At 66.7% G+C, this 18,551-nt stretch overlaps 1 protein-coding gene across 1 annotated transcript in view; it reads right to left on the bottom strand.

Annotated features, from left to right (window-relative positions):
- LGR6 (leucine rich repeat containing G protein-coupled receptor 6) overlaps positions 1–18,551 on the bottom strand; it is an 88,847-nt gene that overhangs the window by 66,250 nt on the left and 4,046 nt on the right. Inside the window, 2 exon segments of the mRNA XM_057729984.1 lie at positions 765–836; positions 2,984–3,055. Of these exon segments, the coding sequence (XP_057585967.1) occupies positions 765–836; positions 2,984–3,055 (144 nt within the window).

The raw sequence follows: 18,551 nt of genomic DNA, 5'->3' as shown, positions 1-18,551 counted from the left end.
CTCTTCTTCCCAAGCCAGGCCCTGTGCGGACGCGCCCTCCCAAGGGACCTCTCCAACCTGCCCTGAGACCCCCTGCATCCCTTTCTCCCACCTCCTTCCACACACACGCATCACAAGGACGGGGGTGGAGCCGGGGAGGACGGTCGCGGTTGGGACAAGGTGAGCCGTGGACTCCGTGGTCGGGGAGGGGGTGCCGTAGCATCCCCTTTTCTCAAATGGGCTGTGGGGTCAATGGAAGAGAATCACACAAGGTTCTCTTCAACGCTCCTTTTCCTTTTGTTTCAAGGATGCGGATGCCTGGGAGCTGGAGGAGGGGAAACATCTGCAGAGAAAACAGGGCTCAGCGCTACAGCCAGAGACCAAGGCTGGGGCTCGAGGGCAAGGGCAGCCAAAGAAAACCCGCAGAGATTCCTCCTCTCCAGAAACCTTCCTACCCTCCCAGCCCGAGAGGTCAGGGGTCACGTGGCTCTGAACCTGCCCTCGACCCTCAAAACCTGTGCTAAAACAGGCACTATTCATGTTACAGAGAGGGGAGGAGGTCACGTCCCCACATCGTGGCATAAGCGTCAGGAGCTGTTAAACGTCAGCTTACAAATCAGTGTGTTACAGACAGGGCAGAAGCAAGGACGTGGACGTAACTACAGCGAAAAGTGAGGATAAGGAAATGAGCGAGCCGGTGGCAGACCAAGACACAGGTTCCAGAACGTCCACCTGCCCAGAGTTCCGAAGGCCACATCTCCACGTTACGTGGGACTTAGACTTACAGGATTTTCAGGCTGTAGAGACCAGAGAACGCCTGTCCTGGGATGTGTGAGAGGCGGTTCCCGGAGAGACGCCTGCAAATCAGAGAGGAGGGCCGGTGATGCCGCAGGGAGCCTGGCGGCCCTGGAACGGTGTCCTGGGACGCGGGGGGAGGCGGGGGGGTGGTGCGGAGGCCCTGGGATGCGAGGGGGGGGGGGTTGGGTGGACCTGCATGCAAACCACACAGTGACCCTGCAGGGCGCCCACTAGGACCCCTGCTTTCAGGGGAGGAAACCAAGGCTCGGGTCACAGAAGGGGCCTGGGGTCTCCCCGGACCTGAGCACCCTCAGGGCCATGTCCACCACGTCCACGCACAGGGCCGATCCGCTTGCCCACAGCCCGTCCTGCGCTGTCTCCTGTCATCAGTGGAGTTAGACCAGACGGCTGTGTCCGTGTGCCCCTGTGCCCTAAACTACACAGCCAACCCCACTAATCCGGGGGGCGGGAAACAGGGTGGTAGAAGTCGTCCAACGCTGGGGTCTAACTAAGCGTTTCGCAAACGGGACAGAAGACGCTTGGCGCACGTCCTCAACGCTAAGTCTGAAGGAGCACAGTCTGTCAGGGATGGTCTGGAAGCCCCCTTGTGGCCTCCAGAGTCCCCAGAGGCGTCACTAGGTGTGTCACTGCTCACTGAGAGACCTGCCAATGTGAAAATCGTACTGATGTAGCTTGGAGGCCATTTTTAAAAAATATCTCTCTTCTACCGACTTCCCTGGCGGTCCGGTGGTTAAGACTCCGCGCTTCCACTGCAGGGGGCGCAGGTTCCATCCCTAGTAGGTGAACGAAGAACCCCACGTGCCATGTGGTGCGGCCAAAAACATAGACTCACATACTAAGTCTCTTTACTTGACATTGTCATTTAAAAAAAACCAAACAAAACAAAACACGTGGAAAGGCATCGTGGCCTTTGGGGTCCCTCCAAGCTTGGGTTCCGTAGGTGGGCATCCTGCCTCTAGAATGGGCCTAAGCGCCTCTCAGGAAGCAGAGGACAGAACACCAGCCCCCAGGGTTCAGGCTGTGCTGGTCACCAGTCCAGCTCCTCGGCCTCTGTCCTGCTTTTCACTCCCACCTAGCTGGGGCCCCTCCACCTCCACGGCCCTCCGCTGCCTCTCCCTCTGTCCTGTCCTTTGAGAACGGGCTTCAGATTCCTCCTGGGAAGGCGTCCCTGCCACCGTGCCCACTCCCTGACACACAGAGCCTGGGTGCCTGTGCCAGGCGCCCGCTCGTCTGCTCCAGGCAGACTGAGGGTGCCCTTGGGGGATGGGGATGGGGAGGCCGGGATGGGGAGGGCTGTGCGGGAGGAGTGGGTCGGGGCCAGGAGTCCCCGGTCTGAGAGTTTAAGAAGAGCCAGTGGAGCCTCAGAACCAGTGGTGGTGCCCAAACAAGAACCAGCAGGCTGGGGGGTGGGGGGGGAGGATGGATGGGGTCAGGCAAGGAGGGGGCAGGGCTGGGAGCGGGTGGCCTGGCTGCCCGGAGGGGACTCTCACGCGCCACACCAGACCTCGAGGCCAGCCTCCAGGGTTCCAGGCCGTGGGGAGGGATCGGCAAGGGAGGGCTTCCTGGAGGAAGTGGGCCTTGTGCTGGAGAGAGAGATGGCGGGCCTGCCGGGCTGGAGGGGAAATCTGCTCAGATGCGGGAGGGCTCCAGGAACAGGGAGCGGGACGCGCCTCCCTGGAGCAGAGCTGGCCGGGTGGACTCGGGCCCGCTGAGGGAGTGTCCTCGAGGTGACCCCTTTGGGCTGCGGGGAGCCAGAGAAGGCTCCGGCGCTGGTGAGGGGCACCCGGAGATGGGCAGAGCGTGTCAGGGAGGAGGCCGGCTGTCCTGAGAAACTGGGGCGCCCCAGGGGAGGGGACGTCAGCGAAGCAGAGGTGGTGGGAATGGGGACGAGGGACCTTCAGAGGAAGCACCTCCAGGACCTGGGGAGCGGGGGGCGAGGGCGGGGCAAGGACGAGCCCAGCGAGAGAAGCGGCCGACAGAGAGCCGCGCGGCTTCAGGGAGGCGGAGGCCGGGTGTCCGCGTTCCTGCGTCCACGCTGCCTGCCTCGGGCTCACGCCTGGGAGGGTGGAGCGGGCTCTGCTCAGAACAGCTTCTCAAGGCCCTTTCCGTCGGCTCCACCCGTCCCCCCGGGGCTCCGTGGGTCAGAGGCCACGGTGCCCACCTCCAGCCCCCGGCTGCTACTCACAGCTCCTCCAGGAAGCGCAGGCGGCGGAAGAGGCCGGGCCGGAGCGCCGAGAGGTTGTTCATGCTCAGGTCCCTGCAGGAGAGAAGCGCGGGCGGCCGTGAGCCGGGCCTCGCGGCCTGTGTGTGCGCCCCGCGTCTCCGGGGCCCCCCTCCGCCTCCCTCCTCCCTCCCTCGGCGCCGGGCTGGCCCCAGGGCCACGGAGGCCGCTGCCCCCTGACGGGCCGGGCCGGGGAAAAATGATTCACAGGGTGTCCGCGGGGTCGCTCGTGGAGGTCTTCCCGGAGACCTTCCCGCTGCCCAGCCGTGGGGGTCGCCCGCCGACTCAGCGGAGAGGCAGCGGGACCCCACGGCCGCGGAGGCCGGCGGCCTCCCTCCTGCCGCCTCTCCTGCGCCCCCCCTTCTCCTCCTCTCCAACGGAGCGCCCGGCCCCACGCCTCCCCGGGGACGCCGGGCTCCCGAGGGGTCTCGCCGGAGCCCAGGGTCCCGGAGCGCCGGGGGCGGTTTCAGCGCCGCTGCGCCCCGAGACGCCCTGCCCGCCCCGCCGGCCGAGGGCACGCGGGGCGCCCGCGCCAGCCGCCCGCCTTCCTCCGCCCTGCTGCCCGCCAGGCGGGCTCACCTCTGAGGAGCGCGGCCGCCCGACGCCGCGGCCCCTGAGGCCGGAGACGTGCGGGGAGCCCGGGCCGCGCAGCCCCCGCCCCGCCGTCGGCCCGCGGGCGCCTCCGCCGTGTCTGCGCGGGCGCGCGCCCCTCGGCGGCCCGGGCCGCCCCTCAGAGGCTCAGGCGCGGCCCCGCGGCCCCGGGAGGAGGGCCCCGCTCCCCGCCCGCCCGGCCGCAGGGACCCCGAGGGCGCGGCCCCGGGGAAGGTGGAGGGGACCCCCGCGGGGCCGGGCCTGCGGGGCGCCGGGCACGCGCGGCACGGGCGCCTACCCGGGCGCGTGCGTGTGGCGCTCCTGAACGACACAGAGTTCTCGAAGCTTCCACGGGGTATGGAAACAGAAGCCCCCGGGGACAGAACCCCCCCCCCCGGCCCTTCCCCCGGGTGGGACCCTTTTCGGCTGTGAGCTTGGGCTCTGTCCCCGGCGGGCGGGGAGCGCAGGCTGCTCGGGGCCCAGCTCGTGGGGGGCCGGGTCTCTGCCCCCGCTCCAGCGCTGCCACAGCCCGCGCACAGGCACGCAGTGCACGCGCAAGGCACGCAGTGCACACACACAGGCACGCAGTGCACACACACAGCCACGCAGTGCACGCGCAAGGCACGCAGTGCACGCGCACAGCCACACACGTGCACGCGCAGGGGTGCTCTCCGGGACCGGCTTCGCGGGCGCCCGCTCGGAAGGGCCCGCTTGGTTTAAGTCCGAACACTTTGGGGCGCGAGGCACCACGTTTCGTGGCGCCCTGGGCACTGCCTGCTGTGTCTCTCAACTCAGCTGCAGGGGGGAGAGGGCGAGTTGCAGCCCCACCCCGAGGCCTCTTCCCAGCAGCCCTCGGGGCGCCCGGAGGGGCTCTGTGTGCTCCGCTGCACACAGCCACGGGCAGGGGGCCCGAGAGCCTCGATGGGCGAAGCTGGCAGTCGGGGCGCCGTGGAGTTCTCGGAGCTCAACCCTGTGTGGCAACCGGACCACCAAGGAAGCTGGGAGAGGCGGCATCACCATGGAGACCAGGAGATGCTGGGGAGCTGAGGGGCGAGACCGAGGGAGACTGGGTGGGGCGGGGGGTAGTAGGAGGCTCGCCCCGGGGCCATCTGGCCGACAGCCAAGGGCCTTGGAGGATTTGTTCTGTTTGCACTGTTTCTGTAAGCAGGAGAAACGACAGACTGCAAAGCCCCTGGGTCCTGCTGGGCGGGCCTGGGAGGACTGTCCCCACCTGCCAGAGAAGAGGCCAGGAAGCAGAGCCCATCTCTGCGGCCAAGTAAAGGGTGGCCAGAGTGACAGGAGAGGAGCCCCTGTCCCCAGGCAAGGCTGTGCGCCAAGGCCACCTCCTCTGTGAGGCCCTCCCAGCCCCACAGGCAGAGCAGTGTCCCGCAGGGGCATTAACGGGCCTCCTGCCACCTGCCTGGCACTGTCCTGCCCCCATCACCAGCCAGCACAGTGCTGATGAGCCCATGGGCCTGGTCCTGCCGCCTGACGCCTCCCAGCCTCTGTGTTCTCATCTGCGAAATAGGGATAATGACGTGTTTGCCTCACAAGGGTTGGAGTGAGAATTTCGAGTCAATAAACTATGAGTTAGTGAAACAAACTCAGGGCTCACTCCGCGCGCCTTCTCGGCAGTGTCCTCACCTAACTGAATTATGATGATGGACACAATGCACCCTGTGACCAGAGCTCCCGCGAGGCAAGGACGTGCTCTCAGTGCCCTCTGAAGCCTCCTGTCCCGGGGGTACCTGGCACACAGGCTGCACTTCACACCGTGTGAAGGACCCCAGCCGTGCCCGGCCTCTGCACCTGTGGCTGGTAGACCTGGCACCCGGAGGACACTCACTGCCCTCCTGTGTCACCAAGAGGCAGGTGACGAGAGAGAGAGAGCCCAGATCTGGGGTCAGGGCCTGGTCCAGTCACACCCACGTCACCCTGCCTTCCAGCCCCCAGATCACTGGGTCCTTTCCCGATGGGCGGCTGTGGGCTCCGCGTGCTGATCTGAGGGAGATGCGGGCGGCGGGGCAGCTCCGGGCCCTGAGTTCGTGGTGCTGCTGAGAGGTGGTTCATCACTGAGCAGGGACCCCTGCTTGTACCCTGCTCCGGGGCCACTGCAGACAGGGGTGGCCTCAGGCATAAAGCAGGAGGGCTGTGTGGGTCGGGAGCGTGTCCAGAGAGAAAGGCTGAGGACCGCGCTTACCACGTGGGGCCCGCGGAGCGCGGCGGGGCTTCTGCGTCCCTGCTCTGCTCCTGGCGCTGGCAGCATCCCCAGTTACTGTGACCACCCAGAACCCCTGCACTGCCAGACACCCCTGAGTGGTGTCTACGTCCCTTCAATCAAGTGGGGAGACAGACGCAGGGAGGGACCCAGCCCCCGAGGCCCCACACCAGCTGACGGCGGAGTGGGCACTGGAACCCTGTCTGCTGAAACCAGCGCCTGGACCTTGTGTCTTCCTCCGTCAGCTGAGCCCTTACGGGGGGCGGGGGGCGGGGGGATGGTGCACGCTGTCTTCTTGGCGGCTCCTATCCAGGCGGCACACGGTTCTCTCGGATTTCTGCAGCTTTCACAAATTTCCCAACGAGGGAGTGGCTCCAAGCGGGGAAAGAGCATCTACCGCCCCACACACCTCAGCACAGCCTCGGGCTCCCGGACTCTGCACAGACCCCTGCGTGAGAGCAGTGCTGTATTTTTAAACAGAAGGGCTGTGTGTGCTTCTGCCCTGTCTCGGCTCCCCTGCTGTCACGATGTCTCCCAGCCTGGCTGGGGGGTGGGGGGGCGGGAGAAGGAGGGGGGCGGCATGGGGGATGGGAAGACGGACGCTAATGGGGAGGGCTGGCACCTGACTCAGGGGTCCCTGGGAGGTCCAGGCTTGTGCGGGTCAGACGGAACTGGGCAGACGGGAAACCCAGAGCATCGGCAGGTGACCCAATCAGTTCAGGCAGGCGGGGGGGACGAAGCAAAGGGAGGCGAGAGGGAAAAGTGCAGTGTTTGAGCCCTGGGTTGTAAGGCCCCAGGAGCTGGAAAATATCACTCACAGCATCGTGACACTTCATCTACAGACTGTCCACATTTCAGGTCATTAAACGTAAATCAGAGTAAAAATTTGGTTCCTCGGCTACGCTGGCCACACGTGGCTACAGTTGCCACGCTGGACGGTGCAGACGTAGGACGTGTCCCTGGTACCCTGTCCAGAGCACCGGGCCCGCCTGCGGTCGGCCTGGCCCGTTTTCCTTCCAGCTCTGCCCCCGCCGGCTGTGTGACACTGGCCGAGTGACTTCACCTCTCACCACTGCAGTTTCCTCCCTGGTAAATCACTTCCCCAGCACCCAGCACGCAGCAAACAACCTTGCCACCAAGGCTGCCACTCACCGTGGCCCCGCTCACGTGCCTTCTCCTACAGGAAGCCTCCAACCTCCAGCCACTCTCGCCACCACCCAGCCGTGTGTCATTCAACCAGCGTTTATTAGGCGCCTACTGTACGCCAGGCACCGCACCAGGTGCTGAGCTGCCAAGTCCAACAGCGTGGGGGCCCTGCCCTCAGAGCCCAGTCAGGTGGGACGGGGACAAGGGCTGGGCCCAGGGCTTGATGTCACAGGGCCTGGGACTGGCCTCTCTCATCGCCCGGCGGGGCTGGTCCCCCCACAGGCGGCCCCGGCCAGGACTGGCCTGGAGCCGAGGGTCCGGAGCCACCAGCCCGGGACGTGATGCCGCCAAGTCCAGTGCTGTCTGCTCCTCAGCGTCCTTCCAGCCCTGCTCTCGCGTCTGCTCCGTCTGTCTCCCCGTGTGCAGGTGCAGGGGCGGGAGCTCTGGCCTCCCTGCATGGCTGGAGCCCTCGGGGAGGAGGACGGTCGTCCCATCAGATCAGAGCTCCCGCGGGCGCCCAGGAGCGGGCGGGTGCGCGGGGAGCAGCGGGCACGGGCGGAGGACCAGGGCAGCCCCAGGGCAGGAGGGAGCGCTCTGCGTGCGGGGCAGACCGCAGCCCTGGGCCCTGTTTGTTTAGCTGAAGCTCTGTCCTGCGGCCTTTATTTCACCGGATGAAGGGGCGGGTGTGTCTGGGGGGAAACGGGGGGAGGCCCTCTACTCCGAGCCGCCCCCCACCCCCCAGCGCCCAGCCGGAAGCCCTCCTCGCACGTCAGGACCCCTGGTCTCCTTCTCATCCCAGCAGCAGCCCTCACCCCCAGCCGCCACCCTTGCCCACCCCGGCCGGATGGTTTTCTAGACTCTAAGCTCGAACCTAGCAGGAAAGAGGGGGCGCCAGACGTTCAGACCACCTAAGAGCCCTCTTTGCTGGGACGAACCCGTCGCACAGACGCGGCTCAGGAACGCAAGGCCTCTCCGAGGCCACCGTCCCGGGGCCAGCCGCCTCTGTTTGTCCCCGTTTAGTCTAATCCTTTCATCAGGCCGGCAGTGAAGCCTTCTTGATTCCCTTTTCAATGAAGAAAGGGGGACTTGGGAACAGCTAGCTGCTGCCAGTCTCGCCGGTTAGGAGGTGGCGGAGCCAACTCTCCGGGCTTGGTTCAGTCGAGCCCGGCTGGGTCCCCCCGCCCTGCCCGCCCGGGGCTGAAAGGCGTGGCAGTGGGGGCGGCAGCTCGGGAACAAAGGAGGGGGTTGGGGGAGCAGAGGGCCTCTGTGTGCCGCTCCCCCAGCTGCCAGGACCAGTGGAACTTTCCAGAGCCCGGTCCCCTCCTCCAAGTTCACCGGGTCGGGCGTGCCCTGCTCTCTACCCCCGGGGAGGTCCCGCCCGCCTGCCCACAGAGCCTCACCCGTCCTCCCTCCCGGTGCCACCCGAGGCCCGGTGGCTGGTCTCCTGCCGTGTCTGTGTTCAGGGTCACCCGTCCGCCACCTGCGTCCTGCCCTCGGGCGGATGTCCCCACAACCCGCCCTCTGCCCCGACTCCCACCTGTCTGGCTCACGGACGTGTAGGAAGGCTGGACCACGACCTCATCCCCACCCAGGAAGAAGTCCTGCCGGAGGTCTGGCCCCTCGTGCGGCGGTCGCACCGACCGTGTTCCCTGGGCTCTGGGGCCAGACGGCCAGGTCTGACCTTGGCCCGACCACGTTCCAGCTGCTTGATGCTGGCACGTTACTCTCCCTCTCTGCGCCTTAGTTTCTGCACCGACAGACGTTATACGATAGCCCCACTGCAGGGAACTGCTGCGCAAGGGTCAGCCCTGCCCACCTGGTACGCAGCACCCCACCCCCGCCGGCATCACCCCAGAGCCTCCATCTGGGGAAGCGGCTCCGAGAGGCTCCATCAGAGCGGGCGTGGGGTGGGCACGCTGGGCCAGCCCTGCCCTTGGGAGGCACCAGCTGCTGCTTCTCTCTGCAGCCTCCAAAGGGTGCCACCTGCCTCAGCCCTGATCGTCTCATCTCTGATCTCCTGATCTCCGGCCAGGGTCCCCCAGCCAAAGGCATTCCGTCTCCCAGGCTTCTCCAAGGAGAGGCAAAGGGCTGGGCACCTTCCCGTCCCCCGTGCTCCGTCCTCCCTGCGGTGTGGGCGTAGCCAGGGCTCCCACAGAGGCCCCGGGACCAAGAAATAGCCCGGCCCCTCTGGGGAGTGTCTGGGGCGAGGGGGGTCGTGGGGATGGGGTGGCCCCTGGGCTGCCACCAGGCGTGGGGCCCTGGGCCACACGCTGCTGGAAAGCTGCCTTCCGCCTGGTTCCTGCTCCTAGCACCCTGTGTTCAGAGCTGAGGTGAGCACGGTGGGGGGGGTGCCCGCGTGCACACGGGGAGGGAGGGGGCACACCGTGCCCTCAGGGAGCCGCCGTCTGAGGGCACATTCGGGCCACGGGCGCCGCTGGACCGAGCCGCGGGTGTTAGTGCCAGAAGAGTCCCACACCCGAGGACCAGGGCACAGTCAGGTCGGGCTTCCTGGAGGAAGGCCAAGAGGGACCGGGTCGCCCTGAGACAGCAGCCTGGCTGAGAGCTGTGCCTGGGCTGGACGCTAGGGCGGCCGCGGGAGATGGTGCGGTGGGCCGAACAGTGGGCCTCGAAGAGACGTGCCTGCGGCCCGATCCCCGGGACCGGAGCGCCTGGCCTGACTCAGAACAGGGTCTTCGCAGTGAAATTAAGTGAAAGATCTTGAAGTGCAGGAGCTTCTGGGCGGGCCCTGAATCCAATGACAAGTGCCCCTAGATGAGACACAGAGACGCACACACGGAGGCGGTGACGAGGTGACAGGCGGTGGCTGGGGCGACGTGGCCGCGAGCCTGGGAGCTGGCGCCCCGGAGCTAGGGGAGGCCGCAGGACACCTGGACTCCACCAGGGAGTCCGTTCCTGCCGTTTGCGGAGCTCGATTACAGGAGCCACTGCAGGCGACGCAGGGAGCTCGGACATCAGCCCCCACCCGCCCCACACACACGGCGGGAACCACGCTCTCACCCTAGAGCTGCCTCTCAGACCTGCTGTGACCCCGAGATTCCACTCCTGCGCATCCGTGCCCACCAGACACCCGTCCAGAGCTGCTCGCAGCAGCCCAGCCCGTGAGGCCCCACACTGGAGAGCCTATCCACGTGGCCTGTGTCCTCCCGCAGTGAAGACCGGGCAGCCGGGACAGATCTTCAAACACGGTGAGGGGAAGGGGGCAGACACAGCAGTGCTCCGTCCACGTCAAGTCCAAACACAGGCGAAAGGTGCCCGTGCTGTGGGAGCCACGGCCAGGGTTGCCCAGGGGCGGGGGGGAGACCAGGAGAGGCTGTCGACAGTCTGTTTCTTGGCCTGGGTGCTGGTTACGCACGCGTACTCAGCTTGTGGAAAGTTACCAGGATACACACTTGCCGTAAGTACTCTTTTCTTAAATAAAAATTCGTTTAGAAAAATTAGAGGGAGAGAGACTCATTCTGAAAGTCCTCTGTGAACTTGGCACCGGCTACTGGCTCCCCGTGGATGCCCTGGTTACGCTTCCCAGCCTCTACCTGGGACGGCAACTGGATGTGCATTTCCATGTGTCTCTTCACCTCACGCGTCTGTGCACCCCGGCACACAGTCGGTGCCCAGTAAATAGCTGCTGAGATGTGCTGCGTGGCCAAGGGCGCGGTGTTCTCAGACGTCCCCTCAGAGGTCCCTGAACCCTGGACCGTCCCAGGGTCCGGTGGGACACACCCCCCGACCGCTGCCCCCTCCCCCGTGCCCGTGCCCACCCAGCACGTGCAGGGCGGGACCTTCTGACCCGCCAGCCCAAAACCTCTGCTGACACGGACTCGGACCTTCAGGGCCAGGCACAGACTCCGGACGTGGGGTGAGCAGCCTCGGGTCCCTAGAGCGCTCTCTCCATCCAAGCCGCGTACCTTTCTTTGTCTTAGCTTGTCGGAAACTGGATGGAAATGTTCAAAAGAGGTTTTCTTTTTTAAGAAAGAGTGAGGAGAACGAGTAGGAAAGGCAGATGCTCCTAAGTGGCAGGTTTCTGGAGCAGACGCCTCACTCTCTCGGAACCCAAGCCAGACCACGGGCTGGCCGACCGGCAGCTCAGGTCCCCGGTCTGTCCCCACCGCAGCCGCGGCCACCTGGGTGGACGCCAGGCCGGCACCCCCCGCAGGTGCGAGGGCCGCGCTCCCCCAGCCTGTCTCTCGGGGAGCACACCCGCTTGTTCGTTCACTGTGCCCCTCACGCCAGCCACGTTTCCGAGCACCACGTGCAGGGTGACGCCAGCCATGATTTCCTGGGGCTGCCAGTCTGGCTGGGAAACAGAGGGGAGGACAGGAGTTAGGCGGGGCTGGGGGAGGGGGCTGAGGCGTGGGGCAGAGCAGGGAAGCTTCCCGGAGAAAGAGACGTCTCTGTTGGCCCCCTGCTATCCTAAATCAAGCGCGTGCTTCCCTGGCTTCCTGCAAAGGCAGCCCCCCGAGCTGCAGGCTTCTTGCCCACACCCATGTCCTAACCACATCCTTGCAGTAAATCACAGGGATGGTCACAGGGCACCGCTTGAGTACAAATTAGGTAAAAGCAATCCCAGGCGGGGCGGGGCAGGGCGGGGGTGGGGGGCGCCTGGGGAGTGGCTGGCCAGCTGACGGCCTGGCCTATTCCAAGGAGAAGCTGGAGGTCGGCAGTGGGCGCCCTGGGAGATGCAGATGTGGACCCAGGAGGCCAGGGTGGGGTCTGAGCCTCTGCGCTCCAGACGCCTCCGAGGAAGCATGCTGCGGGTCTAGGGACCACGCATTGAGTGAAAGGCTTTAGCACATCCAGGGGACTCGATGAGATAAACCGCCTTTACACAACCCCCCCAACCATCGTTTTAATCACTTTTGTGCTAAGAATCGAGCAGAGGGACTCATGGAAACATCCCGCTGTGACCCGGCCTGGACAACGGTGGCTGGCGGAGGGGCCCCCTCTCCACCCTCCAATCCTGCCCCCCCCACGCGGTGCGGCCACCAGGCGTGCCGGGGGCTGCAGGCCGGGGGCTGTGAAGCATGGGACTCCCACAGGGGAAGCCCAGGGCCTCCGCCTCCTCAGCAGCAGGGTGGCCACCGGGGTCCCTGGGGCCAGCCGCCCCTCCCCACCGTGCCTCCGGGGCCAGCAAAGCAAGGGGTAGCTCCCCCCCTCTCCCCTCCGAGCAAAACAGGAAGGAAACTGGAGGTATTACAGCAGGAGGGCAGAGGGGCCCCGGGGAGGACACCCTGGGATCCCACCCACGAGGGGTGACTCTACAGCAAGCGGTGGGCTGGGGGACGACGGACCGTGCTGGGGGCCACAGCCAGGCAGGGGCAGGGCTGCCGCCAGACGTCGGGGGCCCCCCGGCCCAGCGGCCAAGCCCCCACCTCGCGCGCCCCTCGCCCACTCTGCCCCCACAGCTCCAGGGCTGTCCTCAGCACGGGGCAGCCAGGGTCCGGGGGGAGCCCAGGCACCTCCCGGCCCCGGCAGGGACCCAGGCCCACAGCACGCTGCCTCTGCGCCCCATCCCAGTGTGGACAGGGAGGCGGATGCTTCCTGGCAGGGGGAGGCAGGGCGGGCAGGGCAGGGGCACCCTGGCCTCCCCCGTTCAGGGCAGGGGAGCCGGAGGGCGGCGAGGGCTGCCGTGGCTTCGGCTCACGGGGGGTGGGCATCCCTCTTTCTGCTGGGTGCACGTGGTTAATGGGGGCCCTTGTTCTGGGTGGGCACATGGCCCTTGAGGCGCTGGGGGTGGCCCTGCCTTGTCCCAGCCCTGGGATCTCAGATCTCACGGGGGGACACGGCACCTCTTGGGGACCCGGGCCCTCCCTCACCTTGGCCTCACTCACGCCCTCCTCCCCTCCCTCCCCTCTGCATCTACAGCCTCCTGGGACCCTGAACGAGCAACCCCGCAGGAAACAGGCCCGGAGACCAGAGGGCTTGTCCACAGGCTCTCAGCAAGCTGGTGGCAAAGATAGAATTGGAGGCTGGGGTGTCCTGACTCCAATCCCGCTGTCCAGAAAGGAGCCCAAGGCTGCAGACAAGACTGCGGGAGGGACCCGTGGACACCCCCGTCCTTCCGCACTGCACAGCCCTCAGCGGACAGGCCAGAGCAGGCCACCGCAGGAGGAGGAGCCAGGACGGAGGGGGCTGAGCCGGTGGGGTCTGCAGGGGGAAGGTGGGGGATTCCTGGCTGGGGGGCGGGAGGGCTCGCACAGCCCGTTACTGGGTCTTTGTCTCCGCCTTGTTTGTGGCGGAGAGCTGTCCGTGTGATACCAGTGCCCAGTGCAGCGGGGAGCTACTGAGTACATGCTTAATAAACTGGAATAAATAAACCCGCATCCAGTGGTTACCGTGGTGACGTGAGTCCAACACCGTTCCAAGCACGCTCCGATATTCACTCACGAACCGTCGCCCGACCCCACGGGTAGCAATGCCACCTCCCTTTCTCAGGGGCTGCTAGACAGCAGAGCCGGGATCTGAACCCAGGTGGGTGGGGTGGGAAGATGCCCCCGCCCCGCTGGCGCGGAGGCCTTGCCCACCGGAGTCCGACACGTGACCAGCTCGCCGAAGCAGGGGGGACGGGGGGACTCCCCGCAGGCACAGAGGCCCGGGGTCCCCGCCTGGCCGATGCCACTCACAGGCCCCCCCCCTCGGCAGCGATGCCCCCTCGGGCGCGTCTGGACAGGGGCTGGCCCCCCCGCAGGCATCCCTCGGAAGGGGCGGCCGCCCCCGCCCCCCGCCTGTCCTGCCCGCGTTCACGGCTCATCGCGATCCTGGGGACCGGAGCAGAGGGCGCGGCACGCCAGGACCTGGGACAGGCGCGTGGAGGAGGGGCGCGCTCCGCCCACCCCCAGCTGGGACGAGGGGCAGGTCGAGACCCTCGTTCTGCAGACACGGGCAGGACCAGCGCAAAATATGAAGGGGACGTGCCTGGTGGGGCCGTGGTGAAGGATCCGCCTGCCCGTGCAGGGGACACGGGGTCCAGCCCCGGTCCGGGAAGATCCCACATGCCGCGGAGCGACGAAGCCCGTGCGCCACAACGACGGAGCCTGTGCTCTAGAGCCTGTGAGCCCCAACGACGGAAGCCCACGTGCCTGGATCCTGTGCTCCGCAACGAGAGACGCCACCACACTGCGGAGCCAGCGCACCACAACGAAGAGCAGCACTTGTTAGAGGAAACCCGGGTGCAACAACGAAGACCCAATGCAACCAATAAATACATTAATTAAAAAATAAATTAAAAAAACAAAAACCATTAAGACCTTTGAGGTGGCGACGGCAGAGCACTAGCCCAGGCGGCCCCTAAGGCGCAGGGGACACGTCCAGGGGACGGCCCGGCCGAGGGGTGGCCCAGGCCACCAGCTCACCCGTGCTGGGAGGTCACTGCGCTGGGAGGCCAGGTGCAGCGTCCGCCCCGAGGTGCCTGTGGGCGGGCCGGCCTGTCCCATGCCCTCCGGCTTGAGTCGTGCACAGTGGCCCTCCCCGCCTCCGAGTCCTCGTCCACCACAAAGGCGGGGGGCTGGTCGACGCCCCTTCCTGCTTGGTGCCTCCAGCCCGGACACTTGATCCACCTCTGTCCTCCACAGCCACCCGGGAGTCCCAGACCTGAGCTGGGGGACAGGAGGACCGGGCAGTTCCCGTAAGTGGCGCTCCCGCCCTGCGCAGGCGCCCCTGCAGCTGGAGACCCGTGCCGGGCGGGGCGCCTGTGTCTGCGCGTCTGTGTGTGTGTGAGTCTGCGTCTGTGTGTGTGTCTGTGTGTCTGTGTGTGTGTGTCTGTGCATGTCTCTGTGTGTGTGTGTCTGTGTGTGTGTCTCTGTGTGTCTGTGTGTGTCTGCGTGTCTGTGTGTGTGTGAGTCTGTGTCTGTGTGTGTGTCTGTGTGTGTCTGTGTGTCTGTGTGTGTGTGTGTCTGTGCATGTCTCTGTGTGTCTGCGTGTCTGTGTGTGTGTGTGTGTCTGTGTGTGTGTGTGTGTGTCTGTGTGTGTGTGGAGAGAGGTGCCGTGTGGCCCTGAGGAGAGGCACCAGGAGTGCGACCTGCCCGTCTGAAGGGGGAGCCATGGCCCCCCCGAGACCCCCCCACTCGAGAGACATCAGGAGCCTGAATCAGTGAGGCAGGTGGACAGACAGACGGATGGCACCCCCTGCACAGACACAGGTGCAGGCGCCGCCGCCTGGTCCTTCCCGGGAAGGGAGCACGCCCCCACGTCTCAGCGCTCCCCCGCAAGCAGGGCCCGCCCGACACCAGCCTCCACGGGGGAAGGTGGGGGGAGACGATGGCCCGCCTGGGGGTGAGTGGCCCCCGGGGCCTGCACAGGGCTCTCCCCCTCCGTCCCCCCGCTGCAGCCTCCCCGCCACCACGAGCTGCGTGACGTGCGCCCGGGTCCCGTCTCCCCCGACCCCCCAGCCTCCTCTGCACGGGGAACAGCGGCCCGGCCCCACGAGGGCGGACGCGGAGAAAGCCTTGGGCAGACAGGGATGCTCCGTTCACGTCTGTGAACGCACGAGTGAGTGAAGGTCCCCCCCCACGGCCGGGGGCCGAGGGGCAGGGGCTTTACCGCTGACCACGGACCAAGGGGCTGGCGCGGGGGCTGCAGCGCCGGGGGGAGGCGCTCACAGAGTCCGCACAGGCGCTCACGGCACCTGGGGCTCAGCCCCCAGGCTGTGCCTGCCCACTGAGCACACTGCCCTGCGTGCCAGGACCCTGAAGCAGGTCTGGATGCAGACCGGTCGCCGGGGGAGGGATCGTCCTGTGGGAGGTGTAGGAGCCCCTCGGCGCTTCCAGGAGCTAAGGACAGCGTGCGTCCGGGGACCACTCACACGTGCCCACCGCTCCAGGCCTTGGAATAAACGCCGAGGTTCCCGGTCCCCACAGGCCTCTAGGAAAGCAACACGCTGGGCTGGGGGCAGACGGGGCGGGTGACCCTCCACGCCCCTGTCCCTCCAGGAGGCTGTGTGCCCTGGCTGTGAGCCTGGGGCCACGTCCAAATCCCTGACAGCCCGCCGACCGCGCCATCTGGACGCCCCCAGGGCCGCCCACCTCCTCCAGCACCCCGAAGGCCAAGAGGGAGGGGAGAGGGCAGAGCTCGTTCCAGAACCGACCTCTTGGTCCCACTGCCAGCAAAGCCCCGGCTGCAGCGCTGCGGGGGGACCGGGCCGCTGCGGGGGGACCGGGCCGCTGTGGGCCTGCCTCAGCTTCTCTCCCCAGCGGCCCCCGCGTGGCTGGGTGGGTGACGGCCATGGCTCCTGGCCACCTGCCAGGCACCACGGCGGGTAACCTTCCCCCACGGGAGCTGAGGACACGGAGGCCCAGGGCGGGAGGAGCCAGTGGGCCCGGCCGTGGGCAGCGCGGGGGCCGAGACCTGACCCTTCCCGCCAGCCGGGTGCATCCCCAGCTTTCCCGCCACAGCGGGGGGGCCCCCAGCCCAGCCGGACGCTGCCTGGGGAGGCTGGGCGGTTTACCCCAGCTGCCCAACGCCCTGAATTGCGTTTTGTTTCATTTTTTAATGTGCCCTGAGGAAAAAAAGGCGGAAAGCCCTGCTCTGGAAGGTCCGCCTCGGGAGGGAGGGACGGTCAAGGCCGTGGACAGAAGCCCAGAGGGCTCGTCCCTCTCCCGGCTCCTGGTCCTCCTCCTCCCGGAGGGTCTGCCCCGCCCGTGCCCGGTCCACCAGGCTCAAGCCGGGCCTCTCTCCCCCAGGGCCCTCCCCACTGGCCCATCCTCTCGCGCGAGGCCCCGAGCCCGCAGCTGGTCCCCCGGGGACACCCCCACATCCACCAGCTCCGGAGGCCACGGTGGGCAGGTGGGGTGAAGGGAACCGCCGACTCTTCCCAAGAAAGGAGAGGAACAGCTCTGGGGCCGCCGCCTCAGCCCGACTGCCCCGCACGGCGGTGGGCTCGGCGGCGGGGAGGGCCCGGCTGCCGCGGCCGGCACCGAGCTGCAGCAGCCGTGGCCGGCACTGCTTCCTGAGCCCCCGAGCTGCGGGGGGTCCTGGAGCGGCTCTTCTCCCATAAGATGCGGCCGAGCCCGCCGCCTCCCCCGCCGTTTACGCGCGTACGTGCGGACAGGGAAGGCGGCTGTGACCGCGGCGGGTTAAGGCGGCGACACCAGGGTGGTGGCGGATGTCCAGGTGCGTCTGCAGGGCCCAAGGAGTGGGTCTGCCCAACGACCTAGTGTTTTCCCAAGGAAACTTCTGGACTTCCTGGGAGCCCAGAGAGCGGAAAGTGCAGCCGGGAAGGCGTGTGCACCACACGCCGCCGCAGAGGGGGAGGCGGAAAGCGGGGCGCGCGCTGCGCGCCTGGCGCCCGCCCCACGCGCTGCACCTCACAGCTCCTCGGAGGGGACCTGATCCCCGGGGCGGGCCCGGGAGAGCCCGGGACACAAGCCCCTCGTTGGCTCTGGGGCAGGAAGCAGGTGGGGGCAGGAAGCGGGGCCCAAAGGAAGCCTGTGCCGCAGAGGCGCCTGTCGCAGGGCAGCCGGGCCCAGCCCCCACGCGCCCGCCGCCAGGCCGCCAGGCCGCCAGGGCCCACGCTGGCGGGGCGGGGGGGGAGGGGCGCAGTGCCCACCCCAAGCTCTCCTCCGCACCGTGTCCTTCTGCTGCTTCCAGAATAGCTCTCTGCCCGCTGCCCTCTGCCCAAGTTTGGCTACTTGGGTGTTCTCCTTCTCCTGAGACCTGTTCTCCCACGGCTGAGGCGGGAGGAGAGGCCTGAATGGGTGTTAGAAGTTGGGGGCCACCCCCTTTCACCAAGGGACTCGTCAGCACAGAGGGGCCCCCACGATCCCGCGAGCCCCCGCGTCAGCGAGCTCATTTCTGTTTGGCTCAAAGAACCTGTCTTTTCCAATGTGGGGTCTGAGGGTTGGAAATTCCTCCCCCACTCCCGTCTCCTGCAGCTTCCCAAGGGGTCCAGCGCCCCAGCAGGACGCCCAGGGCTCTGCTCCTGAGGTCACACATCCCGTCAGGGTCCTTAGAGACCCTTAGGGCATGTGCCCGGGCAGAAAGGGAGCCGGAGGCCTCGGCCCATCCAACGTAGCTTTCCTCGTGCTGCCCCAGAGAACCCGTGCATTCCATGGGACTCGGTTTCTGGGGAGAAGCTGGACTCTCCAGACAGCAGTCACCTGGAAGTCCAGACTTTTCCTCTTGAAAGAGTCCACTCTGGTGCCAGGCTGGCCCATCTCCTCCAGGGACTCCTGTGAGGAGGGTCTCTCCCTCCACCCCACCCCACCACCCACCCCTGCCCCCAGCAGGAGCCCGAGAGCAGAACAGGCTCCAGGGAAGGTCATTTCCCTGAAGATCAACGGGAGGGGGCTTCATTAGTAAGGAGGGAGGGACCGAGGGGGGAGGGAGGGACGGAGGGGCAGGGCACCCGATGCAGTTCCAGCACTTAGGCTCCGTCTCCCTGAGTCTGTGCCCGCTGCGAGCAGCTCTGTTACCCATCCTGGGCCTCAGCGGGTCTTTTGCAGTTGAGGGTTGAGGAGACAACATCCATCGTCAACGTTTTAAACAGACAGGACACGGTGGCCCCAGGCTTTGTCCGTGGCTCCTCCCGCCACCTTCCCAGTGAATGCTGTGTCCATTTTCAACAAG

This window comes from Hippopotamus amphibius, chromosome 3 (assembly GCF_030028045.1).
Source record: "Hippopotamus amphibius kiboko isolate mHipAmp2 chromosome 3, mHipAmp2.hap2, whole genome shotgun sequence".
NCBI lineage: Eukaryota > Metazoa > Chordata > Mammalia > Artiodactyla > Hippopotamidae > Hippopotamus > Hippopotamus amphibius.
Note: the sequence above shows the minus strand (reverse complement) of the source record. Positions and strands in the feature narration are given on the sequence as shown.